The 26,561-nt window shown below is 52.4% G+C and overlaps 1 protein-coding gene across 1 annotated transcript in view; it reads left to right on the forward strand.

The window, feature by feature from the left end:
• Window positions 1–26,561, forward strand: part of MBTPS1 (membrane bound transcription factor peptidase, site 1) — a 50,900-nt gene that overhangs the window by 18,977 nt on the left and 5,362 nt on the right. The window contains exons 6-20 of the mRNA XM_058674075.1: window positions 323–432; window positions 2,411–2,527; window positions 2,863–2,930; window positions 5,138–5,240; window positions 7,343–7,494; window positions 9,798–9,959; window positions 14,921–15,065; window positions 18,107–18,295; window positions 19,023–19,195; window positions 20,259–20,374; window positions 20,809–20,965; window positions 21,829–21,953; window positions 22,273–22,350; window positions 24,283–24,423; window positions 25,778–25,909. Coding sequence (XP_058530058.1) covers window positions 323–432; window positions 2,411–2,527; window positions 2,863–2,930; window positions 5,138–5,240; window positions 7,343–7,494; window positions 9,798–9,959; window positions 14,921–15,065; window positions 18,107–18,295; window positions 19,023–19,195; window positions 20,259–20,374; window positions 20,809–20,965; window positions 21,829–21,953; window positions 22,273–22,350; window positions 24,283–24,423; window positions 25,778–25,909 — 1,968 coding nt within the window. The remainder of the gene's footprint in view (window positions 1–322; window positions 433–2,410; window positions 2,528–2,862; window positions 2,931–5,137; window positions 5,241–7,342; window positions 7,495–9,797; window positions 9,960–14,920; window positions 15,066–18,106; window positions 18,296–19,022; window positions 19,196–20,258; window positions 20,375–20,808; window positions 20,966–21,828; window positions 21,954–22,272; window positions 22,351–24,282; window positions 24,424–25,777; window positions 25,910–26,561) is intronic.

Here is a 26,561-nt window from a genome sequence, read left to right on the forward strand (position 1 = left end):
TCCCAGCACAGTGGGGGGAGAGTGGGGGCTGCAGGGTAGCACTCTGTCCTCTGCTTCCTGGGCCCGCCGGCTGCCAGCAGCAGGTGCTTGGGCAGACTCCCATTGTTACATGCCCTGGAGATGTCTCTGAGGACATGGGGAGTCAGAGGAGGGAGGGCCTGGTCTGGACGAGAACAGAGTGGCCAGGCCCCGGAGGAGCGCAGGAGAGGGCCGGGGACACGGCCCCTGCGGGGTGGGTGGGCTGGGCTGCTGTACTGCTCTGTGTGCTCTCAGCCGTCCCCCATGAGCTGTTGTTGCTTAACTTTTCCCTCTGTGGTAACAGGGTTGGGCCATGGCACGTTCGTGGCAGGTGTGATAGCCAGTATGCGGGAGTGCCAAGGATTTGCCCCAGATGCAGAACTTCATATTTTCAGGGTCTTTACTAATAATCAGGTAGGTGTTTGAGAACCTCCGAGTCGTTGGAAGTGAGTGAAAGTACTGTGTAAGGGGCAGGTGTCGCGACACAGTGGGTTAAGCTGCTGCTTGGGATGGGCCCTGATTTGAGTCTCAGATGCTTCTGATCCATTTCCCTGCAAACGTGCCTGGAAGTAGCAGTTGGTGGTTTAAATACTTGAGTTCCTTCCTCCCTTACGGGAGACCAGGAGGAGTATCCTGGCTTCTGGCTACAGCGCCAGCTACTGTGGCCATTTGAGGCCACAGTAGCTCTCTGACACTCTGCTTTTCAAATACCTTTAAAAAAAAAAAGGTGCATTTATCTGTTTGAAAGAAGGACGGAGAAGAAGGAAAGAGAGAGAAAGAATATGTCCCTTCTGTTAGTTCGTTCCCCGGATGGCTTCAGTGACTGGGTCTGGGCCAGGCTGAAGCCAGGGGCTGGAAGTTTGATTTGAATCTCCCATTTGAGTGGCAGGGCCCAGTCCTTGGTCCTTCCTCTGCTTTTCCCAGGCTATTAGCAGGCAGCCAATTTGTAAGTGGAGCAGCCGGGATGCAAACTAGCACCATATGGGATGCTGGTGTCATAGGCAGCAGCTCTGCCTGCAACAGAGCCAGTGCTTGACCCTTAGCACCCCTGCACTACCCACGCCCAGTGCACAGCCACGCCTGTCGGTGACGCTGAGCTGCCCCCGCGCCCTACACGCCTGCATGCCCCACTCTCCTTCACTGTTCCTGGCCTTTCCTGGGGCCTGCTCTTTGCCTGTCACCTCTCTGCCTTACTTGACTCTCAGATGCTGACCTGAGGCCACTGTGCACAGGGACAGCTTGATGGCGCCTTCTCCCTCAGGTCCCGTCTGACCCTGTCGTGCTGGCAGTCTGTGTACTGATTGGGTTCCTGGCTTGGAGGTCGGGACTGGGCTGCTGACCTCTGCCCAGCGCCTGGTAGGGTCACTCACGTCATTTGGGGACTCCGGGAAGAGAGAGGACACTCTGACCTGTCTGCTTTTTGTTTTATCTCTGATTGCCTCGTATGTGGCTCAGAGACATCAAAAGTCAACCTGTTCCCACCCAGGTTACTACCTCACTCCGTGTCTGTCAAGTGTATTTTCCTTAACTTATTACGCCTCATAGTAGGATTTCTTTTGTTTGTATAAGCAAATATAAACATATAGGCTTAGTTTTTTTTTTTTAAAGATTTATTGTTATTGGAAAGCCAGATATACAGAGAGGAGGAGAGACAGAGAGGAAGAGCTTCCATCTGATGTTTCACTCCCCAAGTGAGCCGCAACGGCCGGTGCTGTGCCGATCCGATGCCGGGAACCAGGAACCTCTTCTGGGTCTACCACGCTGGTGCAGGGTCCCAAGGCTTTGGGCTATCCTCGACTGCTTTCCCAGGCCACAAGCAGGGAGCTGGATGGGAAGTGGAGCTGCCGGGATTAGAACCGGCACCCATATGGGATCCCGGGGCGTTCAAGGCGAGGACTTAAGCTGCTAGGCCACACCGCCGTGCCCAGTATAGGCTTAGTTTTAAAAGCCTGTAAAAAACCAATCTTAATCACCACATTGCCTCTCTTCCTGCTGTGAACTTAGTCTGTAGGAGAGCGACGTGGTGATTCACAAGTAACTTGACCTCCACAAGTACAGTAAGAGAAGTTACACTGTAGAGAAGTGAGGCTGTGTGCTGCTGCTGCTGCTGTTTCTCCTGCAGCTCCGGGAAGCGGGAGCAGTGGACAGCTGCACTAGGCCGGCGGCAGTGTCTTAGGGCCGGCGCTGGGCTGGGTTGGCCCCACGACTCAGGTCTGGGCGTGTGGCACTTGACTTGCCAGACGCACTGGGCAGTCAATTCTGACTTAATCTAAACCACGACGAGACATACTTCATGCATTGAAGAATCTGATTTTGTCCTTAGAAATAGACACTGTCGCAGCATTTTAAAATGTTGCCTACAAGCCTGAAGAGATCGTTTTGCTGTAACTAGGTCTCCTACACGTCGTGGTTTTTGGACGCGTTCAACTACGCCATCTTGAAGAAGATTGACGTGCTGAACCTGAGCATTGGCGGCCCTGACTTCATGGATCACCCCTTTGTGGACAAGGTTGGTTGGGGCTCCTCTCAGCCCACCTGCTGCCATGGCGTGGCTCCCCCGACGGCCATGCTGGGAGGACAGATGGGGGCTGCGCTCGGTGTCCTGCATGTCCTGCATTGGGTGGGTTCTTACCTAAACCTGTGGCCGGGGAGTCAGCTGCTCTGCGCAGCGCACACTGCTGTGGTCCAGGTGTGTCCTTCGCCCCTGTGCTGGCCGCTGCGTATGGGGGCACTGCTGCTGTTTTGTAGGACTGTGGTTAGAAGTTGATGAGTTTTTTGGACAGTAGTTGTTTGTTTTAAGTGTTAGATTTTCGTTAAACAACTGAACCGTTGCTCATCTGGCAGGTGTGGGAGTTAACGGCTAACAACGTGATCATGGTTTCTGCCATTGGCAACGACGGGCCTCTCTATGGGTAAGTAGCTGCTGCAGCGACAGCTTCCTGGGTGGCTTCTCCCTGCAGGAACTACAGAGCTGTCTTTCTGCCAGCGGGTGCCTATTCCTGCCTATCTGACTCACCATTGTGGGCATTTCTTGCTTTAAAAAAGTTGAACCTGTGTGAGGAATGCCCTGATACTCTCCACTGGCTTCCACAGTTGTCAGCCCAAGGTTGGCTGCTTTCTGTTGAATTTTTCAAAGATCTTTGTTGTAAGCAGTAATTTGCAGGCTTCAAGGTATTATTCCAACTATTTTTTTCCTCCAGTAAGAATGAATCTGTTAGAAATGTGTGGGTTCTTCAGTATTTGTTGACCCTGCGGGTACCAAGTGCAGGGCTGTGGGGGCGATACATGAGATGCCCACCTTCCTGTGAGGGAGCAGGTGTGGACAGCAGGGCATGGCTGCCAGGGAAACAGGTGCTCAGGGTCCTGTGGGTAAGCTGGTGCTTCAGGAGTTAGGGAGAGGGCATCGAGCAGCTTTGCAGAAGGGCGCCTTTGTGCCAGGCTTTTGGCAGTGCACTCAGGAGTGTGGGATGAGGCTCTGGCAGGCATGGCAACGCGCTTGAGGGCAGACATGTGCCAGCCTGCTGTCCGCTGCAGCTGTGATTTGACCTGTCGGCAGACCGTGTGGACTTGTGCTGGCACACCTGTGTAGGTGAGGAATTCTCACACTGCTCACTGGGTGCCTAGGACTGTGAGGGTGCTGTCAGATGGCCAGCCTGCGTGTTGTGCTGCCCTTCAGGAACCCTGAGGTGTGTGTGACAGTTGGTCTTGGTAGCTGCTAGTTGAAGCATGAATTCACAGCATGTTATAGGAGAGAAATGTGGGGAGGAAGGCCGCGTCTACCCCACCCACGCCTGGGTGTCTGTGCCTGTCTCTTGGGGCAGTGGGAACTGGTGCGTGGTCACAACAGCCCAGTGTTACTATTCAGGCATCTGTAGGACTGTCCCTAGCTGTAGTTGGGGGGCAGTGACATGTTGCTGTCAGTGTGTCCGGGCCAGGGCTGTGTCCACTCAGAACTTCCTGCTGGAATCTCTCTGGGCCCCTCGCCCTTGACTCTGTGCCTCAGCCCTGCTGTTTCCCAGCCCAGCACTCTGCATGCTTTCCCTGGTGTTTCCAGGGGGGAAGCACACCTGGTATTGCAGTGATTGGCAGCTGGAGGGAAAGGAGCGTTTTCATTGGTTCCTGTGGGAGGCTCTGTCAGGGACTCCTTCAGTGCGCTGCGTCTGTTCCGCTCAGGAACGCTAGGTGGGGCAGTGGCGTGCTGCTCCGGCGCGCTGGCAGGAGCTCCAAGTCACCTGGGCTCAGTGTTCCTTCGTCAAGCTTTCAGATGCAGCTTTGTAACCGCTGCATACTTTTAATTATTTTAGCTTCATTTTGATGTTATAGTTGTGTTTGTGTCTTTATTTATCTCACTGTAATTTGTTTGCACGTGGAGTGCACTTGTGGTTTTGTTGCCATCTTGAGTCTTTCCTCTAAGGAGCACTGGGTGGCGGAGGAGCAGCAGGTCTCCTGAGCCATGCTCCAGAAGGCCGGGCCGTCCTCTGCTGCTTTGCCAGGCAGGGGCTGAGTAGGGGTGGAGCAGCTGGGACATGACCGGTGCCCATTTAGGATGCCAGCATTGTAGGTAATGGCTTTACCTGCCCGTGGGTGTGGTTTCTTTCCACAGAAATGCCTCATTTAGTTGGGGAAGAAGAGCAATTGTGGGAATGATGTGAGAGTGGTGTGGCTTGTGCAGTTAGGTGCTGGCGTGAGGTCATGTTAAGTCCTGTGAGGTTAGGTGCTGGCGTGAGGTCATGTTAAGTCCTGTGAGGTTAGGTGTTGGCGTGAGGTCATGTTAAGTCCTGTGAGGTTAGGTGCTGCGTGAGGTCATGTTAAGTCCTGTGAGGTTCGAGACAAGAGACTCCTGAAAGCCTGCAGTGGTGTGGGGAGAAGTGAGCCTGAAGCTGGGTCTGAGTGATGACTGCACAGGGAGGAGACGGTGGAAGGAGGAGCTTTCCAGGTGAGAGGGCTTCTGAAGGAGGCGAGGCCCGGCCTGCCCCGGGACCCTGTGAGGAGCAGAGCTCGGCCGCAGGCGTGCACGGCTTGCCAGAGAAATTGGAAGCCTCAGACTTCTGTGGGAGCATGTGACCTTGTGGGAGTTACTTCAAATGATCTTCCTCCCTTGTTTTTTGTCTCCACTCAGCACCCTAAACAACCCTGCCGACCAGATGGATGTGATTGGAGTAGGTGGCATTGATTTTGAAGACAACATTGCCCGCTTCTCCTCCCGAGGAATGACCACCTGGGTATGCCCTGCTGGGTTGGTTTCTTGGGGCTCCCAGAGTCCCTGGTGTCAGTCTTGTGAGGTAGACTGGCCTCACTTGCAAACCGAATGGCCAGAGACCAAGCCCTTGCGCAGCCTCGCTCTGGGAATCCCAGAGCTGCCGCACTGGGCGGTGGCTGTCCAAGGGCTGACTCCAGGCTCTTGCTTGTAGGTTGTTTGTGACTGACTCACTCTCTGGTGAGTGGAGTCATGCTCCTGGCAGCTGGAGGCAGAGGCGGCCCTCCTCTGAGATGCTTCTTGTTTGTTGTGTTTGGCCTTGAGAAATAGGAGAAGCCAGTGCTTCTCCTATTTATTATCTAGTCTGCTGACATGCAGGTAGTTGTGTCTAACTGGGTAGGACACAGTCATTCCAACAAGGTCGTAATTCACCTGTCTAGAGTCTTTACCCATCAAAGTAAAGCTTGGTTCAAAGTCACGTGCTCCCTCCAAGCAGTGCTCGGGTGGCACCTCACTAGTGTTCTGCATCAGGTAGTCTCTTGGTGCCCTAACCTGGCATGTGCCCAGTGCAGGGTCTCAGGTGAGTCTCTGGAAAGATTCATGATGTTCGGAATACAGTGGGACTTGCGTACACCCACAGGACTTTGTGGGGTAGCCTTCCAGTTGGGTGTTACACTCAGGGCGGCTCTTGGCTCCTGGCCTCAGATACCCTGCCCCTGGCCGTGACCCCTGAGATGAGGAGTGCAGCTCATCTGTGCGACAGCCAGCCCCACACTGTGCTGTGCGTCCTTGGTCTGGCGCATAGCAGAGTGCTTGCCCTGGGCTCTGTTCTGTCCTTGGCCTTCACCACTGGCTTGGGTTTTTGTTTTTAAAGATTTATTTTTTATTTATTTGAAATGCAAAGTTAGGAGGGACACACACACACAGAGGGAGGTCTTCCACTCACTGAGGTGCTCTCTGGATGGCCACAGTGACTGGAGCTGGGCAAGGCCAAAGCCCGAAGCTCGTCTCTTCTGCTGGGTCTCTCACATGTGTGCAAGGGTCCAAGAGCCTGGGCCGTCTTCTGCTGCTTTCTCAGGTGTGTTAGCAGGGAGCTGGATTCAAGGTGAAGCGGCCGGGACTTGAACTGGTGCCCGTGTGGGATGTCAGTGTCCCGCTGCATGCGAGGCGAGGACTTTGATTTAGCCACTAGGCTACTGTGCCAGCCCTGGGACTAGCTTTTTAAGGGCCTCTGTAGAGCGTGTGTCTGCCAGCAAAGGCTTTCCACCTGGAGTCGGGGGACTTGCTGTGACAGCGGGAGATCCTGTGTCCTGCCCTGAGGGGCCCTGGCCCGGTTATCCTCTCAGAGCGCCCAGTCACGCCACGGCCGTGGGTGCCCAAGGTCCGACTTCTGTTGTAAAGAAGCATCTTTGGGTTTTTTCCTGTTTATTTATTTTTTTTTTAAAGATTTATTCATTTTTTATTACAGCCAGATATACACAGAGGAGGAGAGACAGAGAGGAAGATCTTCCGTCCGATGATTCACTCCCCAAGTGAGCCGCAACGGGCCGATGCGCGCCGATCCGAAGCCAGGAACCTGGAACCTCTTCCGGGTCTCCCATGCCGGTGCAGGGTCCCAATGCATTGGGCCGTCCTCAACTGCTTTCCCAGGCCACAAGCAGGGAGCTGGATGGGAAGTGGAGCTGCTGGGATTAGAACCGGCGCCCATATGGGATCCCTGGGGCTTTCAAGGCGAGGACTTTAGCCGCTAGGCCACGCCGCCGGGCCCTTTCCTGTTTATTTAATTCTGAATTTTCTAATGTATTTTTGGTTGTTAATTTATCTAGAAATAAAGCAGTTTCCAGTATCTAGTATTAATGATAAGCCAGTGGGCAATTTTCTAGTCTTTGAACTTAGCAAAATTGAATTTTAGTTTTAGTTTTATAGCCTTGCTCTTGTGCTGGCTATCATAAAACATGCCAGCAATAGTTATTTGTATTGTCTAAACTTGCTTCTAGTTTGCAGTGCATTTTGAGGTGACCCCAGCATCTCGCCAAGGTGATACTGTATTTAAGTCACTCATACTTGTCCTCTGAGTAACAGGCAGCCAATGTGTGCCGTGTCGAAACCGAGCTCCTTTGTTCATAGGAGCTGCCTGGAGGTTACGGGCGCGTGAAACCGGACATCGTCACCTTTGGCGCTGGAGTGCGGGGTTCTGGCGTGAAAGAGGGCTGCCGCGCCCTCTCCGGGACCAGCGTCGCCTCTCCGGTGGTGGCCGGCGCTGTCACCTTGTTGGTGAGGTGAGTGCTGCTCAGCCGCCCAGCAGGTGTGCTGGGGCCTGCAGGGCGGAGAGGACTGGGCTTGGTGGCTAGCTGGTGCTGTTTGCTCACGGCCTCACTGCGGGGTGGCCAGCTGGTATGTGTGCACGCCTGTGTAAAGCAGAGGAGCCACGGGCCCAGGGCGGAGGCAGGATGACCTTTCTCTTGTGTTCTGTTGCTGTGTGTTTGTCATTTGTGTGTGCTGGAGCTGTGCTTTCTAGCCACATAATGTGTGGGTACAGCCGGGAACAAAAGTAGACTGTTCCTCTGCCTCCCTCCCATCCCTTACAGGCCCATTGTTTTAGAAAAGTGTTACTGTATTTATTTGAAAGGCAAAGTTAGATCCTCTGTCTGCTGGCTTACTCCCTAAATGACCGCAGGAACAGGGGTTGGACTAGGCCGGAGCTGGAGTCCGGGGCGCCCTGCGGGTCTCCCCCGTTGGCCCCGGTGCATCAGCAGGGAGCTGAATCAGAAGTCGTACAGCCAGGGCTTGAACTGGCTCTCCTATGGGGTGCCAGTGTCACAGGCCATGGCTTAACTCACTCTGCTGATTTTTCTTCATGCCCCGTTGCCTTTTTCTCCATGAAGAGTGTGGTTTCTGGCATGAGGGTATGAGGAACAGAAATAGATAGTTACTGTGGTGAAGCCGAGTAGTACCTCCCGTGGTGACCTGTTTGGTTTTACTGTCCTGCCAGAGCCAGGCCCTGGCCACCCGTCCGGGAGAAGGTGGGGTCGCGGTGTGCCTGGGGGACAGGAACTCCCACAGTCATGTGGTTCTGGTCCTCGTTCTTGGTTCTGACAAGGTTTGTCTTTGAAGCTAGCACTTATTTTGTCCCTATTTCCCCCTCGTCTATCTAGGTGAGGTCTTAGATGAGCTGTCACAACACATAAAGCTCTGCATATTTGAAATTTATATTCTATGCTAATTTAAAAGTGAAATTATATTTAAAATTCTTTTTAGCATTACTTGAGTGTTGGGAGTTTTGGGTCCCACTGTAGATAGCTGGTCCCTTTCACATCCTTCCCTTCCACGTCAAAGGCAAACTTTTGAGAATGTTGACATTGGCCGGAGTCATCTTTGGAGAGTGACCATACACTTGTTTGGGATACAGTCTCCCTGATTAGGAAACGTGGGAAAAGGGGCGAGGAGAGGTGGATCGGGTGTAGTTTGGCTCTCAGGCCTTTTTATTTGCCAGGTAGAAGGAATTCAGCAAGGTCTGCTGTTTCTAGCCTGATTGGTCATAGAAACCAAAAATGCGGGGCTCATGGCTCTCCCCCGCCTTGCGTGTTGGCAGGAAGGGAAGGTCCAGACCCACCACTGGGCCCGTCCCAGTGGAGCTGCACAGTGAGTGTGGGGGGAGGCCGTGTCCCGTCGCTGAGTACAGATATTTTCAGCATCAAGGAAGCCTTCACCCCTCTCATCTGCAGCAGATAAAATGCCACTGCGATTGTTGAGAAGCGCCTGGCAGGCTTGACAATAGCTCACAGTGGAGGCCAGGCAACAAGGAAGTGGAACCTAACCTTTGATTTTGCTTTATAGGCTGGAAGAGGGGAAGACTGTTGACCTATAGCTTCAGCAGCGCTTTTATCCTGCCATTAAGAATTAATGCACCTTTATCTGCTCCTCTTCTGTGTCATGCTTCCCATTTAAAAAGCAAACACCATCTGCAGAAATGGATGAGACTTAGGAGAGGAAGGTTTCCTTTGTCTGCTGTCTCTCCCCTCAATTTAGGGATTAAAATGTATTTGTATTTATTACTGTGGCTTTACAGGAATGGATAATTAATGCCAGCTTTGGCTCTTCAAGTTGGTTCCGACGCAGCCTGCCAAGGCTCTGGAGGTGGGCTCAGCTCTGCACCCTGCTCCTGGGTGTTCTCTGCCAGGGCGAGCCATCCCTTCCGCCCCTCAGATCCACAGTGGAAAAGCCCAGGCTCCCTCGGCGTCAGGCCTGGTGTCCCTGACACTGCTGCCTCACGTGCTCGCTCCCAGCTCCATCTGTGTGTCCCTTCTCCCTCACCAGCAGGTTCCCCCTGCTTGGAAACCTGTGCCCTTACCTGTTCTTGCCTCCTATAACCTGTGTGGTCAGGTAATTGAATTACTAGAAAACTATGTGTTACCAGTACATTGAACACAAAGCACTAGTGCACAGAAGCCGTGTGGTCTGAGGGGTATGTGCTGCAAAGGCCCAGCAGATGGGAACAAGGCTGGAGGCCTCGTGTTGGCAGGCTGGGGTCTGATGTTCTTTTATTCAGAGCAAATGAGCACATGCCTGATTTCTCCCTCAGCACAGTGCGGAGGCGGGAGCTGGTGAACCCTGCCAGCATGAAGCAGGCCCTGATTGCGTCGGCCCGCAGACTTCCTGGCGTCAATATGTTTGAGCAAGGCCATGGCAAGCTGGATCTCCTCAGGGCCTACCAGATCCTCAACAGCTACAAGCCACAGGCAAGGTCAGTGTGCTGGCTTGTCGGTGAGGTGTTCGCTCTGCACAGGAGCCCGTCCTTGGAACCCCAGCCGTCACTGAGCAGGGCCCCAGTGCACAGTGTGTGTCTCACCGCTCCGCCGGTGCTGGCTGGCCATGCTCGTCACTGCTTCACATGTTTCATGTATGGAGTCACAAATAATTGCCTGCTTTCTAGAAAGACTGGAAAGTGATCTCAGGGTTACTGAGGTAGTTCTCCAGTGCCCTCCAGCTGGCTTCCCCTGGTGCAGCTGGCTGTTGGAATGAGTTCACGCTGATCGTGTGTCCTTAGGAAGCCACACGTCACTCCTTCCTCCCAGTCTCCTCCTGTTGGTCTTTGTCCTGCACAGGATTTGGGCTCCCACAGCATGGTTTTTGGGGGGTCACCTTGCTTGCCTCTAACCTTTGGCACCTACCTTTGTTCCTGTTCAGCTTGTTCTTTGGAGCCTGCTGCTTGCTTGTTTGTAAACCGTCCTTTGATGTGGGTTTATCTGGTCTTTTCTCATGATGATTTTACATCTGCGTTTTTGAAAATGAACACTTGTTTTGAGATGGTTCGAGTTACAGCGGAATTTGATAAATAGTAACGAGCCGAGCACCCTTACAGTGCAGCTTTCCCTGATGTTAACATGTGTAACTACAGAACAAGCCTCAAAATGTGATACAACGCTGGGACCAGTCACAGGCTTGGTTCAGATCTGACGCCTTGTCCCAGTCAGAGCATTGCTTGGGAACTGAGCCAAGATCTGAGGCTGAGTTCAGTTTCCCATTTGCTTGGATTTGTTCCTCAGTCACCGTCTTCAGTGGTGTTCATTTCTGTTGTTTGAGTAGAGTTGTGTCAGTCTGGGCCAGCACTAGTGTGGCCATGCAGGAGACTGACCGGGGGAAGACAGCCTGGTGAGGGTGAAGGAAGGGAGCAGGGAGAGGAGGGGGAGAGGTGCTGCGGTGCTGAGAGGGTGTGGACAGCTGGCCGGGGAGGGCGGTGACCTCCAGGAGTGGGTCCCCAAGGCCAAGGCCCAGCAGCCTGAGAGGCTGGCCAGCCGGAGGTGTGGATCTGGAGGGAAGTAGTTTCTGTGTTAGCAGCAGCAAGTGCAGCTCGGTTTGCTGTGGCCCGGGTGCCCTCTGCAGCTGCCGTCTGCCCTCGCTGGCTGCTCTGTGGCCTGTGAAAGTATACTTGGAGAAGGTCCGGCTTCTTAGCTGCTGCTCACCGCTCTGGACCCGCTGCTGGTTCCTGCCTGTGTGCTCACTGCTGAGGAGTCGGATGACGCTGTGTCCCCCACTCCTCTGAACGTAGTAATTGGGACTAAGAGGAAATTCTCTTCCCATTTGCCTACTTGGTTGTTGATGTTGGAATTGACTCATGGATGCTTGTTTGACCGTGAGGATTCTAATCCATTTGTGTCATTTAATTTGTTGCTTAAATCGGCCCAGATTTGGCTCATTTGCCTGTCTTCCCAGTGTGTCCTGCCTTTTTCTGACCACTTTGGCAGCTTGGGATTTGCCCTCCCGGGTTTACATACTCCAGTCCTGTGTCGGGCTTTGTCCAGACAGCCCTCTCCCTTTCACTGCAGGATGGTGTTTAGGTTTGCTAGGTGGGCTTGTAGCTGCCTGGAGGCCTTCCAGCAGGCAGAACTGGGGTGTGTGTGTCCCTGTTTCTGTATCGGTCCCTCTGTGTATGTAGTGGAATCATGAATTCCTGCTGTTAACATCGGTGTTCACTTTAGCCCTCCCTCTGCTTGTCTGTAGCTCCCCACTGCTGAGAAAGCTGGCACTCACCATTGCAATGTATTTTCATAATTTCTTGGTCCTGGTGTAGTGTATACCATCCATCACTTCTAGAATTACCAACCCATCCCCTGGCGGAGAGCGGATTGACTAGCTAGAGAATGGTATTTCTGTAAGGTGTTTTGTGTCCTTGGCATTACTGAATAGAATCTGTTTTTGAATGTTCCTCAGGTAATTATTTTATTTGATTTTTAGTGCTGATTGGCTCATTTGTTATTGTTTGCTCCCGTCTGACTTGGTAACTCCTGACTGGTTGTGGACAGAACTCCACAAAGGTGCGCCCTCCAGTTCGCCCGTGCTTCCAGGCAGCCTCTGCGTTAACACGCGTTTTTGGTTGGCACTCGACTTCCTTTCTGTGTGCTGGGAGACATCTGGAGCAGAGGCTTCTCACAGTGTTGTCTCCTGGGGAAGTGTCCTGGCCATCACCCCTTCCCTCACGCGGCCGCTCTCGTCTCCCGTGCTGCGTCCTCTGAATGCTCTGGGGTTTATCCCTCCCACTGATTACATGTAAGGGCTTTTTTTAAAAATAGATTTGTATTGATTTTCATTTTATTTGAAAGATGGAGATCAGAGTCTTCCATCTGCTGGTTGATTCCCAAAATGTCTTGGAGCAAGAGACCAATTCAGGTTTCCCACTAGGGTGGCAGAGACTCTGGGGATTTGACCAGCAGGCTGCTGCCCCCAGGGTGCTCACAGCAGGAAGCCAGGATTGAGAATGGAGCTGGACTGGACCCCAGGCCCTCTGTGAGGGGACTTGTGTGTCCTAACCAGTGCCTTAACTGCTGCCAAGTGCCTGCCCCTGCACATGAATGAGTGTTTTAAATTGTTCCCAACCTTGTGTGGCTGGAGTCTGCAGCAGTGAATCACTCTGAATCTTGTTGGGTGGATTCTTGGAAGTGGCAGTGCCTAGGGATTGCTGTGTTCCCTTGCAGGAGGGCGGAGAAGATGCCTGCCACCCTCTGCCAGAGGGGCCTGCTGTGCCCTTCTCCCCACGGCCTCACCCGCACGCAACCCTGAAAGGTGCGTGTCGTTTCAGGGTGGTTTCCCTTGCATTCTGGTGCGTTTAAAGACTTGGTCTTTAAGGGTCATTTAAAAAATCTTCCTTAGAAATGATCTGTTCATTTCTTTTTCCTGTTTTTTTTTTTGGAGTGTTTCCTTACTGTTCCCTGAGCGTCTGGGTTAGTGAGCCTTTGTCAGTGACGTGTACTCTGCGTCTGTCTTCAGCTTGTTGACCATTTTTTTACGTCGTGGTGGTTTTGACCAGGTAGTTGACTTTTTAAATGGCAGTCAAATGTTGTTGCCCTGTTGTTGTTACTGCCTTTGGGTTTTGAGTCCTAGAAAGATTTTTACTGCAGTAAGTGAAGGAAAAGAGATTGACCTATGTTTATTTCTAACCTTTGTTTGATTTCTTGCATTTACTTGATAGTCCCTGAGCCATCAGGAGTTTATTCTTGGATAGGGTGTGAGGGGTGGCTCTATGTTGCTCTTTTGTTACATGGCCACTCATTTCTTGTAGCCCCCTTTGTTAAGAAGTCAATCCGCTCTGGTGATTTGAGATGCTGTGTGTCTTCAGCAGCTGTGGGATTTTCATGTGTAGTTGGGTCTGAGTTTGGCCTTGGTATAAGTGCGTAGATGTTTGTTGGAATGTGTGTTGGGCTTGCATCCGATTGTCAGTGAGCTTGGAGTTGCTCCGAGAGAGCAGAGGCTGGTCTTCCAGGAGGTGTCACTGTTGTCTTTCTGTAGGTTCGCGCACTGTTGTAGCTGGAGTTTTCTGTTATACCCATTAAGTGGTTGACTTTTTTATGTCTTGCTACTTGACTGAGTTAGTTGTATTACTGTTTCTCTGGATTTTCAGGGGAAATGGACATCCTGTGTGAGCAGAAGTTCTGCCCCTTCCTTGCCTGTTCTTGAGTCTGTTGATTTCTCTGTTGGGTTGCAAGCTGGTACCTCCGGCCCAGCGCTGGGCAGCAGTGGGTAAGGGAGGTGTGTGCACTCCTCTGCTCCCCACTGGGGGGCGCTGGCTTTGCGACTGAGGTGCGGGAAGTTTAACATCTTACGAGGCTATCTATCACATGTGCGTTTTGCCTGGTTTTCATCAAAACTATGCAGTGAATTTCATGTTTTTAAGTGCTTGCAGGCTTGTTAATGTTATGTTAGTTTACTAATATTGAACCAACCCTACTTTTTGAAAATCGATTCTTGGTCATAGTGCATTATTTTCTCACTAGGACACTGACTTCTCTGGTGGACAGTGCACAGGTGTCACCTTTGCTGACCCACCCATGGGGACCACAGGGCTTCCCCACTCACCATCTCAGGCCAGGTGGTATCTGTCCTGGATGACTGGATTGCATGCTAATGATAACTGCCCGTGCAAGTCACAATGTCCATAAGATTTTTTCTTTTTTTTTATTTGGAAATTGAGTCGGCCCAGACCCAGTGGCCTAGCAGAAGGTCGTCCCTGTGTGGTTGCTAACCTGAACTGGGCTATTCTTCATGCAAAGTAGCAGCAGTGTGGTCTCTTGCTCGCTGAACCAGGGCAGCTTGATGGACACAGCTCATTTACACCTGATGCTCTGGTGAGGCCATCTTGGGGCGCGGCCCGACTGCAGCTCTTGCGTCCTGCCTGTGTATTCACCGGGTTTGCATCAGAAATGATGTTAACCCAGCACACACATCCATTTCAGGTGCAAGGAGACTGTCAAGCAAACCACTGTAGGAGAACCACATTCGGACTTGGCATTTGGCAAGAGGGCCTCACAGAACTCTGCCAGAGTGAGTGTAGGGTTGTGTGCTAGCTGTGGTTCTTATAGGAAAGATACCTCAGGTGGGAAGACAGGACAGTCCCAGGAGTCAGCTCCTCAATCCACCCTCCCTCCCACCTGCAGAGTCTCATAGGACTACAGCTAGATGGAAGGAGGAAGGAGGTGTTCCCCACCCATGATGCTGTGTGTATGCAAATGCCCCGGCAGGCTGGCATGGAACCCTCATCGGTACAGGAGCATTCCAAAGCCGAGTGCCCACGTGCAAGCTGAGGGCATCCTGCGGGTGCCCGCTTCCCAAGCACTGGTCTGCTGTGCACTTTACTGCACACTTGTGTTGCTTCTTTGCAATTTTTTTTCTTTTTTTTTTTTTTAACATGGTCTACTCTATTCTCTGTTTCAGCTTGAGCCCCAGCTACGTAGATCTGACTGAGTGTCCCTACATGTGGCCTTACTGCTCCCAGCCCATCTACTATGGAGGAATGCCGACAGTTGTTAATGTTACCATCCTCAACGGCATGGGAGTCACAGGAAGAATTGTAGATAAGGTGAAACTTCTCCCTGACTTGCTCTCTGACTTGGTAGTGAACTTGGACCCTGGGGCCCTTGCAAGTGTTCGTGTCACACACCTTCAGTCTCTGTGGAGTAAGGCTGTAAGTTAATGCAACCGACTTTGCCTTTGTGCCGTGACCCTGGGTATGGCCTTTTCATCTGTACACTTTGCCACCTGTCATCAAAGGCAGAAGCATACATTTTATTCCTGATTTGAGTGAGTGAACCTCTGTGTTTGGAAGATGTGGTCTTTTGATTTTGGATTTTATGATTTCTTAAATGCTTCATAGATATGACAACAGCAAGATAGGAAGCTGGAACAGACAGGGCACTTCCAGCCCAGCAGACTACGCAGCCACTGTCTGAAAACTCTCTGGCGTGGTCCTTATCTGGGGAAATGCCTGTTTTTTGTCCTTGCGTGGCGGGCAGAGTTGTGCAGTCTCTGTTCGCAGTAAGCATGAGGGACCCTGCGAGCTGCAGGGCGCCTGGGCCCTGGAGGCGGTGGGCGTGGCCTGCAGAGCCGGCTTGCTGCTGTTTGCTTCCTGTCTCCGCTTGCCGAGACAGGTGGTTTTCAGCTGCAAGCATGTCACAGACTCTCTTGCACACACGGCTCTTTGCTGTCTGTCTGCCGCCTGGATCCTGCGACTGGGCGTGAATGTTGGTCGGTTCCCCAGAGGGTTGCTTCGCCAGGGACGTTCGGGGCAGATGCCTCCACCGTGCCTACCCTGGCTCGTTAGCTTTTGATTCCATGAGGTTGTTTGTTTGTTTTTTAAAGTCAGTATGATATAAACAGGATTCACCCTGTTAACTTAGGTGATTCAGTGGTTTTTTTGTGTGTGTTCACCACATTGTGCCAACGTCTTCCACCGTAGACTTCCTACTTGCTGGCAGTCGCTCTGTTTCCCCGTCCCTCCGAATGCCGGCAGCCCTGGCTCGCGTGGGTTTGTCTTGTCTGTGTGTTCCTGGCAGCGGGATCGTGCAGTGGGGTCTCCCTTTGTGACTGGCTTTCCCGTGAGCTCAGTGTTCTGCCTCGTCCGTTTGTGTTTATTTGTGTGTCCATTGGGCAGCGTTTGGCTTTCCCAGATGGTTCTTTGGGGGAGCAGGGGTTGGATGCTCAAGGCATTTTGTTTGTAAAGCAGCCATAGAGTGGGTTATTTATTTATTTATTACTTTTTAGGTTAATATTTGAAAGAGATAGGTATCACATAAACATTGACTCCCTCATGTGTCCACAGCAGTGGACCTCCAGGTGACCTGTCCGCTATGTGCCAGGCTCGCCGGGACGCACTCTCCCACTAGGAGGGATGAAGCGGGCGTCTTGGTAGCGTGCTCTTCACTCAGCCGTGAGGCCTCTGCGCCTGTCTCCCTTATTATTATTTTTTTTTATTATTATTTCATTTTATGACGCAGTTTCATAGGCTCTGGGATTCCCCCAAGCCCTCCCCAAGCCCTGCCCTCATGGTGGGTTCTTCCACCTGTTGCAGTATTGCAGTTCAAACCCAGTCATGATTCCTTCACTGCAAGCATGTACCATGCATAGAGTCCGCCCGGCTCCCTTGTTGCCAGTGTGCATTCGCTGCTTTCCTGGGCCCTTTGCTCCTGGGCCAGGGTTTCCTTCAAGTCCCCCAGTCGTGGCTGGGACAGCAGATTCTCTTGTAAAATTCACATTCAGTTTTAATTTTTAATTATTTCTTTCGTGATTTCCAAGATTTGAAACTTAACTCTCTTGAAACACAGTAAAACCTCACTGTGTGTGTGCTTACTGATTTGCTTCTGTGTAATGGCTGAAGGTGGAGTTTTTCCATTTGTGTTGATTGGATACATGGTATAAGGAATGTATAGACGGTGGCTGGGTCTCGGTTTCTAGCCGGTAGTCCCAGGAGCATCATCCTGCGTTGTGCTGCTGTGCTCCACAGATATTTTTGTTTTCTAGATTTGTGTTTTTGATGTGCTGACTCACTTGGAGAATGTTCTCATTGTGTGGCTAATGAGGGAAATGAGTCATTTATATTAGTGTGAAGTACGGTACAAGTTGGATATAAGAGCGAATGTGTGTTTCTTCCAGATGGTCCTTTCTCCCATGTCCTGCCTTGGTGCCTTCTTCCAGGCAGGAGGGCCGGCAGGCCCAGCCGCCCGCCCGCCCTCCTGCCCTCCCTCCCTTCTGCCCGCCCTCCTGCCCGCCCACCTGCCCGCCCACCTGCCTGCCCTCCTGCCTGCCTGCCGCTGCCTTGGAGCCGTCGTGTTCCTTCCTGTGAATGCGGTCCTCTTGTCTTACACCTCGCCGGGGTCTGCCCTCACCCCTGACAGTGGCCTGGTCTCTGCTCAGTGGCCTTGCACACTTCCCTCTGACAGTGGGGGGCACCTGTGACAGCTGTCAGGAGCAGCGGTCCTGGCCTCTCCAGGGGCCTGTTCCTAAAAGGTCGTAGGGGACTCTGGTTATAGGTCACTCCATGTCTGTATTTCTTTGAAGATGTGTTTAGTTATTTGAAAGGCAGAGTGTCAGAGAAGGGACAGATCTGTCCACTGGCTTGTTCCCCAAATGACCACAGTGACCAGGGCCGGATTACACCGAACCCAGGCACCAGGACCTTCGTTCTGGTCTCCCGCGTGGTTGGTAAATGCCCAAGCACGTGACTGTCATCCAGTGCCTTCCTAGGTAAGTTCCCAGGAGTTGGGTCAGAGGCAGAGCGGCCAGGACTCACACTAGCACTCTGGTGTGGGAAGCTGGCAGTGCCAGTGAGACTCAGCCCACTGCCTCACGGCACCAGCCCCGGGGTTTGTTGCATGTTGGTGTATTTAATAGATAGGCTTCTGGGCACCTGGCCCCAGCCTGGCCTAGCCCTGACCAGTAGACAAAAGATTTCTCTCTCCCCTCTTTCTCCCTTCTCTCCTGCCCTGTTAACTTTTAAAGAAATAAAATGAATGCTTTTTTAGAAACTGATTTAGGTAGTTTAGAAATAGGTTTATCTGATTTCCACATATTTCTGTTAGAGAACTTAACTTCAATCTTTGCTCTTTTTTTTTTTTAACCCTACAGCCTGACTGGCAGCCCTATCTGCCCCAGAATGGGGACAACATTGAAGTTGCCTTCTCTTACTCCTCGGTGTTATGGCCTTGGTCAGGGTACTTGGCCATCTCCATTTCTGTGACCAAGAAAGCAGCCTCCTGGGAAGGCATTGCCCAGGGCCACGTCATGGTCACCATTGCTTCTCCCGCTGAGGTGGAGGTAAGGAGGTACCACAAAGTGGCTCTTGCTTTTTCATTGTCGCTTGCCAGCGTGCCGCAGGTCTCAGGGTAAGGTGCAGCTGATAGGTTGGCCTGGCCTTGCTGACTGTGATGGACGGTCCTGGGTCCTCCAGAGCCGCCAGCAGGGTTAAACGCAAGCCGGTGAGTGAGTGGCGGTGCTTCCTGCTGCCTTCCCAGGCGATGGGACAGTATCCGAGAGCGAGTTGCCATCTACTGAATAGCTGCCCTGCTGAGACGGGCCGGCACGAAGCCTGTCCTCCCGTGTGAGTGGCAGGGCCCAAGTCCTTGGGCAGTCTTCTGCTTTTCTAGGCGTAGTAACGGAGCAGCTGGAACTGCCACTGGATGCTGGCACTGTAACAGGAACTTACCCCTGGGCCGGCCCCGGAGGACTTGGAAACAGATTGTAATCTCAAAAGCAACCTACCTCAAGGAAATGTAGAACTACTCCCGCCGCTTCCACTTGGGGTTAGAGCACAAAGAATCTGAAGTTTTAGGTCTTAGCCTCCTTTAAAAGAATTCAAGTGGAAGTCATTGAGATTTCCTGTGACTGGAAATTCTTGTGTTCAAATTGTTTATGTTAGATTGGCAAATGAAATTGATCCTTTAAAACCTAGAAACCTGGAAGATTTTTCTGGGAAAGGGCAACATTTCAAGTTTCTTTCTTTCTGTTGTTGTTGTTGTCATCGTTATTCGTTTGTTTTTTAAAGTCACAAAATGGCGCAGAGCAGACTTCAACGGTGAAGCTCCCAATGAAGGTGAAGATAATCCCGACTCCCCCTCGCAGTAAGAGGGTGCTCTGGGACCAGTACCACAACCTCCGCTACCCCCCTGGCTACTTCCCCAGGGACAACTTACGGATGAAGAACGACCCTTTGGACTGGTGAGCAGCCGCCAGACGCAGCGCTCTTGCACTCCACAGCCCGCCCGTGGGGGAGTGGGCTCCACTCTTGTGCTGCCCTTGGGGAGGGGACATTGCTTGGCTTGTGGCCTTGGACCAGCTCTTGGTCCATACTGAAAATGAGGTAAGAGGGGCTTGGAAGACCTGACCAGAACACTTAAAGGGTCAGATTTGCCTTTTATGAAGTAAGCTGTCTCTGGAGAAGAGATTGAGGAAGCTGTGCTCAGAGGCAGGTGGACAAGAAGCTGAGGCAGTTGGCAGAAATCCGCAGGATACAGGACAGCACGTGGCACCGTGGACGGGCCCCGGAGCCCTGTGAGGCAGGGAGGTGCTCCCTGGGCGTCCCTGGGAGGGCGAGCACATTCCAGAGAGGAGCGGCAATGATTTCTACTGTGTTGTCATCCTGGTGCTTGCTCCTGGGCCCGTCCCAGCGTGTCTGCAGTCCCACGGCTGTGTGCTAAGCTGATCTGTCAGGTGTCTGCAGTCCCACGGCTGTGTGCTAAGCTGATCTGTCAGGTGTGTGCAGTCCCACGGCTGTGTGCCAAGCTGATCTGTCAGGTGTGTGCAGTCCCTCGGCTGTGTGCTGAGCTGATCTGTCAGGTGTGTGCAGTCCCACGGCTGTGTGCTGAGCTGATCTGTCAGGTGTGTGCAGTCCCACGGCTGTGTGCTAAGCTGATCTGTCAGGTGTGTGCAGTCCCTCGGCTGTGTGCTAAGCTGATCTGTCAGGTGCGGATGGCTGCTGGCGGTGTACATGAATGCCACTGCCGACGTGATGCTTCAGTGCACTTCAAAAATAGGTGTGTGCCATCTTTGCCTTGTCTTTTCCTTGTGTGCTGTGTCCACAGATTTCTCTGGGCAGCCCAGAGAGTACAGGCATGGAGAGGCAGGTCTCTGGCCCAGGGCTGCCATCCCCAGCCTTCCCCACGGGTCACTCTGCTGCATTTTTCTGGGTGCAGCCGGACTCCACAAGCTGGAACCTGTGTTCAGATGGGCCTCTTGTAGGTCAGAAGTGGTCACGTTGGTGCTGTGGCTTACTGCTTTTCAGGAATGGTGACCACGTCCACACTAACTTCAGGGACATGTACCAGCATCTGAGAAGCATGGGCTACTTTGTGGAAGTCCTTGGCTCCCCCTTCACGTGTTTTGATGCCAGTCAATATGGTGAGCAGCCGCGGGGGGCTGGCCCGGGGCTCTTGTCACTGACATTGGGTGGCTGTGAGACGTGTGGGAAGGGAGCGTTTGCATCTGCGTGTCCTCGTGGGGGGTGGAACGAGGCTGACAGGACAGCGTGCGGGGGCTTGACGCTTCCCGAATGCCAAGCTCTCAGACCGAAGGGCACGGCATTTTATGTAGAAGTTCTGGTTTACTGCTTCGTGTTAGGCAGCACAGATGAGAACTAAGCCCGTGCTCCGGCCTTGCTGTGCTGCGCTCTGGTCCTTAATTTCCCCTCGTGCAGGATGCCGTTCACCCAGCAGACGGGAGGAGGCGGTCTGAGCGACAGTTCTGTGAAGCCGTGTGTGTGTGTGTGTGTGTGTGTGTGTGTGACACTGTGTACCCAGGTCACTGTTGTTAAGCCATGGCCCCCTGTCTGCTAGGCACTCTGCTGATGGTGGACAGTGAAGAGGAGTACTTCCCTGAAGAGATTGCCAAGCTGAGGAGGGATGTGGACAACGGCCTGTCGCTTATCGTCTTCAGTGACTGGTACAACACCTCAGTGATGAGGAAAGTCAAATTTTATGATGAAAACACAAGGTACTGAAAAGAGTTGGTATTTGAATGAGAAATGTGACTTGATTTTTTTTTTTTAACATTTTATTTTTATTGGAAAGTAAGATATACAGAGGAGGAGAGACAGAAGAAGATCTTCAGGCCACTGGTTCACTCCATAAGTGACCGCAATGGCCAGAGCTGAGCTGAACTGAACTGAAGCCAGGAGCCCAGAGCCTCTTCCTGGGCTCCCACATGGGTGCAGGGTCCCAAGGCCCTGGGCCGTCCTCTGCTGCCTCCCCAGGCCACCGGCAGGGAGCTGGATGGGAAGCGGGGCCACAAGAGTTAGAGCCGGCGCCCATATGGGATCCTGGTGCATGAAGGGCAAGTTAGCCGCTAGGCTACCACGCTGGGCCCAACTTGAGTTTCATTTTCTACGAGCCTTGGGGAGCCCGGTGTCTTAAAGGGCTGATCTTTGTGTTTAGTAGAAACCCCCCTTCGCTGACGAGGGTCTCCCTGGAGGAGAGCTCTGGGGAGTCGTCTGCTTGGCAGCCTGAGAGCTGACTAAAGTCCTGGTGGAAATGATTCGTCATCTTTCCTCAGAATAGTTCACAATAAATGAATTATGATTGAGGATTCCCAGTGTGACTTAAACTTTGATAAGCTTTTTTCTCATCATTTCCTGCTTCGGCCAGGTGTAGATGACAGGTACGAGTGGCGCAGGTCGGGGGGGCGCCATCTTTGCTTCATGGGTGCATTCAGGCTCCGTCTGTTGCCGTGTCCCCGTGCCCCGATGCTCGGCCTCAGTTGAGAGTGGGCTGGATGGTGGCGGGAGAAACCCAGTGTTGTCCTGGGCAGGCAGTGCACATGGGGTGTTGCAGCTGCTGTATCTGCCGTCACCTTTACAGGCAGTGGTGGATGCCAGACACTGGAGGAGCCAACATCCCAGCCCTGAATGAGCTGCTGTCTGTGTGGGATATGGGGTTCAGCGATGGCCTGTATGAAGGGGAGTTCACCTTGGCAAACCATGACAGTAAGGCTTGGGGTTTGTGTGCCGCAGGGGGCCCCAGGTTCCAGCCGACGTGCCAACAGGGCCCAGTGGCAGTGCTGGCCGACGGCTCAGTTTTCTTCCGATGGGGGTTGCAAGCCCTGGCTCCAGGGGCGTCACTTCTCTCTCAGGTCCGCCCAGTAACTTTGTTAGTCCTGCTTTTCCTCCTTGCTTAAAGTTGATCCCCTGCAGTTTAGGTACCACCTATATGGTGTTTGAAGGGTGCATGTGGGTTCCTGAGGCGCTGTTGGGGAGCTGTTCTGGGGTGTCCCAGGCCCTGTAACCCAGAGCTGCTGTTTTCTAGTGTACTACGCCTCGGGCTGCAGCATCGCCAGATTTCCAGAAGAGGGCATAGTGATAACACAGACTCTGAAGGACCAAGGTAACGGGCCTTGGGCTTTCCCCTTTCTGTCTTCTTGCTGTGTGAAGATTTTAAAATGCTTGCTAAAGCTTGTTAGGGCAGTGCCTTTCCAGGTCTCCCTCAGCCTTGTGTGGGCCTTGCTGCAGAAGGCTCCAGTCCGCTTCCCCCAGATCTGTTGCTGGGTGAGCCAGGAAGGAGCAGGAGTGAATTGTTCTACCTTTGCTTCCCAAAGTTAGGAGCATGGGGTGGGAGGGAGCTGCGAGCAGGAGCCACAGGACGCCCTTCCTGGGCCCGTCGCTCCCTTCCTGGGCCCATCGCTCCTTGGTCTCCGCTTTTCCCTGCAGACAGCCTGCATGCTCGGCAGGTGGCCCCGTGTCCTGCAAGGTCGAGTTCACTGTGTGGGAAGATTGCGGTCTTCCTGTAATTGGCTGTTAGGGACAATTCTGCTAGTTGAAAATGTAGGATTTATTAATCTAGTAGCAACTGCAGTGTAGAATTGTGTTTTATTACTGGGACAGGAATTCTTTATTTCATCAGAAAAGGATCAGTCAGTGAATAGACGCATCTCACAGGTCTGTGTTGATGTTCAGCGTGCAGTGACCATGTCTTCCTGGTCATTTGACAGTTTTCCATGATGTGGTGACTTACCTAGAAGCAGTTGCCTGACACTGTCGCTTCGCTTGGAGAGGTGGACAGGGCTGGAGCAGAGGCCTGCTGGCTGGCTGGCTCCCCTGAAACAGGGAGATAAACCGGAAGTAGATTGAAGGATGAGTGCCTCCATGTGTTCGGGTGCAATCTGAAATAAAAGCCAGTTACCTTGAGGTCCTTTATAAAGGGCTTTTTATAAAGGCTTTAGGTCGATTAATGCTTTTGATGCAAAACAGGAATTTGAAACTCTATGTTTTGCTGCATCAGAAAAGACCTTGTTGTCAGAACTGTCAGCCTGGCACCCCGTGGACGGCACTGGCACGCACGTTTCCCTGTTTGATCTTGTCTCTCCCCTCCTGCCTGCGTAGGACAGCGTCCTTTTTCTCCTCAGCTCCCAGGGTAATTACAGAGAGCAGGCAGTGTTGTGTTTGTTCAGCTACAGGCACATTGGACATGAGCAGAGTGGAACACACTGCTCCCGATTAAGATGCGTGCCTCTTCCTGGTGCTGAGGAGAGAACGGGACACAGTGCTGTGCAGGGGCCGCTGACGGTGGCTTTTGAGGAAGTATTTTAGCTTGTTACATGGTTTGTCATGGATAAGAAGATTCTAGTGTTGAAACTCTTTTTTGTGAAATTAATATAGCAGGCGTCTTAAGGCTACAGTCACAGACGCAGGGCATGGCAGAGGCGATGAGCTTAGCAGTTAAGATCATGGTGATGGCACTGTTTCAGATTGGAGTGCCTGGGTTTGATATCCGGCTGCAACTTCCTGCTAATGTGATCTCTGGGACACAGCAGGTGCTAATGGCGCAAGTTATTGGGTTCCTGGCACCTGTGTGGGAAGCTTAGATTGAGTTCCTAGCTCTTGACCTTGGTGCCTAGCCTGAAGATGTTGCAGGCATTTTGGGAAATGAACCACTGAATGGGAAATAATAAAATGCAAACCCAGCTGTCAGTATACACAACTCTTTGCAGACTGGCTTTCTTTTATCTAGAAAGTGTGAAAGTGGGACAGGAGTTGATGCTGTGTGGCTGGGTGAAAAGGGGAAGCAATTGGAAGGTTGTAAATGTGACCTTGCACAGTCTCAGGCGGCAGAGCAGGTGTGTGTAGAACTATTCACTTAAGTGGACTTTGCTCAACCCAGACTGGTTGGTGATGTCCAAGACAGGGCTTTCCTGCCCTGAAAGTTTCCACGTTGATTAAATATTAGATTTTACAGGTTTTGTTGTTGTTTGAATTAAATCTCTAACTGGAAAATAATTGGACAAATTTCATCCCTGGTTTTGTTGTTGTGTTGATTCAGGATTGGAAGTTTTAAAGCAAGAAACAACAACTGTTGAAAATGTCCCCATTTTGGGACTGTATCAAATTCCAGCTGAGGGTGGAGGCCGCATCGTGCTGTATGGAGACTCCAACTGCCTGGATGACAGTCACCGACAAAAGGGTGAGAGCCAGCGCATGGGCTCAGGGTCCGTCCTCTCTGGTCAGTGGATGGGCACCTACTCCCAGGAGCTAGCGGGAGCTTCGGATACTTGGAATATGCCAGTAGGTGTCCGAAGCAAAAGCCCTAGTTCTCCCCATCTCCATCTTCATTGTCCCTAGGCAGGTGGTGTTCACCCTCTCTGTTTCATGGACAGGCCCTTTCCCCTGTGGCCCAAGCACCTCTCCCACTTGTACAGCCCACAGCCTTCCTCAGGGAGGGGTGTTGTTGCCGTCTTGGAGAGGGAAGGGTACAGCAGGCACTGCCGCCCCGCCTCCACCCTCTCTGCTCCCTCCGGGTTAGGGGCTTAAAGCCAGGAGTGAGGGTGGGAGTGTTGCACATTTTATTGGGATGAGACATGGCCTCTGGGAGCCCAGGTCTCACCCTTGTGTTGGCAGCCAACACACAGGCCCAGGAGTCATCTGTGTGCCTCTTTTGAAGTTTGAGTTGATGTTGATTGAATTCTAGGCATTTATGTAAATCTTTGGGATGTGGCTGATTTTTTTCAAATATTAAAAGTGAGCATTCAAGTCATTGTTGAAAGATTAATGACTTATTCCAGAGAGAATCTAAGACCTGAGCCTTCCTGATATGAGTCTTTATGAAAATTTCACATTCCTGGGGCCAGCACAATGGCTCAGGCTAATTCTCTATCTTGCAGTACCTGCATCCCATGTGGGTGCCAGTTCTAGTCGTTGCTGCTCCACTCCTGGTCCTGCTCCCGCTCCCTGCTTATGACCTAAGTCCTTGGGCGTCTGCATTCACATGGGAGACCCAGAGGAAGCCCCCGGCTTTGGATCAGCTCAGCCCTGGCTGGTGTGGCGAGATGGAAGACCTCTCTCTGTCCGTGGGAGTGATCAGGCAGCCCACAACTCGAAGTCTCCCATGGTGCTGTGCAGTGCCTCTCCGGGGGCGTCAGTGGTTTCCAGGTCCTGTCTGCCTGTTGGCCTGTGTCCCCAGTCCTGAGACCGTTCTTTCCTATTCAGGTTCCATTCTGTTCTGTCCTTGAGGGGCCCGGGCTGTTAGTGCAGCCCAGCATAATGTAGTGTTGACTTGTGTGCTGCGCTGGGCCTTTGGAATGGAGCCCACTATTGGGCCGTGCCCTTTGTGCTGAGCTGAGTGGATGGAGCCCTGATCAGGGATTGCATCTATATGACAACGGGGCACCAGGATGGGTTGGATTTGCTTTGACCTGCTCTTCTGACTTGGGAACTCCTATCTTGCCCTTCCTTCTGGAGGCTAGCTGGATTTTTTTTGTTTGTGTGGTTTCCTTTTTGGAAAAAAGAATTCCTAAGCGATATGCTTATTGATTCTGCAGACTGCTTTTGGCTCCTGGATGCGCTCCTTCAGTACACATCCTATGGGGTGACCCCTCCCAGCCTCAGTCACTCTGGGAACCGGCAGCGTCCTCCCAGCGGAGCAGGCTCTGCCCCTCCAGAGAGGATGGAAGGTGAGTGGGCCGTGTGACGTCTCAGTGGGGTGACTGGATCGAGCTGAAGTGATGCTGCTGTGTGGTTGCTCTGGCCAGTGATGGAGCCTCTTAGTGCTGACCACTGCTTGTGTTTGCTGACACACAGTGGACAAGCGAGCAGGGTCTCCGCCTGCAGAGGGTTGTCCTCATAGTGCCAGCATGGACAGTGTCGGAGGGCCCCATGTGCAGTTGCTTTCCTGTGGTCACCCCAGACCGCAGGTCAGAGTTGAGGGAGAACCACCAGGTGCTGAGAGCAGGTACAGGTACCAGGCTCCAGGCTGGGTGATCCTGTGAGAGTCTGTGTGATTTCCAGCTTGACGATGAAGGCCCAGAGCTGAGGGAAGTGCAGTTACTGCCCTGGTCACCCAGACAGGCCTGTGGTGGAGCCTGGAGCTTGACATGGGCTTATAGGGTATCTCCTGGGGTAGAGCCACGAGTTCCAGATGTGTGCACTGCAAAGCACTGCCCACAGAAAACTGAGGGTGAACCACAGGTGAAATCCAATTTAATAACACACTTTATCCCAGGGCATCAAAACAATTTATTTAAGTACTTGATCCCCTTTCAGTGGCTCAGTAACGTGTGACCATGTTTGGTGATACAAATCTCAGAAATACAAGGAATTTAGAAA

The sequence above is a fragment of the Ochotona princeps genome, chromosome 16 (assembly GCF_030435755.1).
Source record: "Ochotona princeps isolate mOchPri1 chromosome 16, mOchPri1.hap1, whole genome shotgun sequence".
NCBI classification, from domain to species: domain Eukaryota; kingdom Metazoa; phylum Chordata; class Mammalia; order Lagomorpha; family Ochotonidae; genus Ochotona; species Ochotona princeps.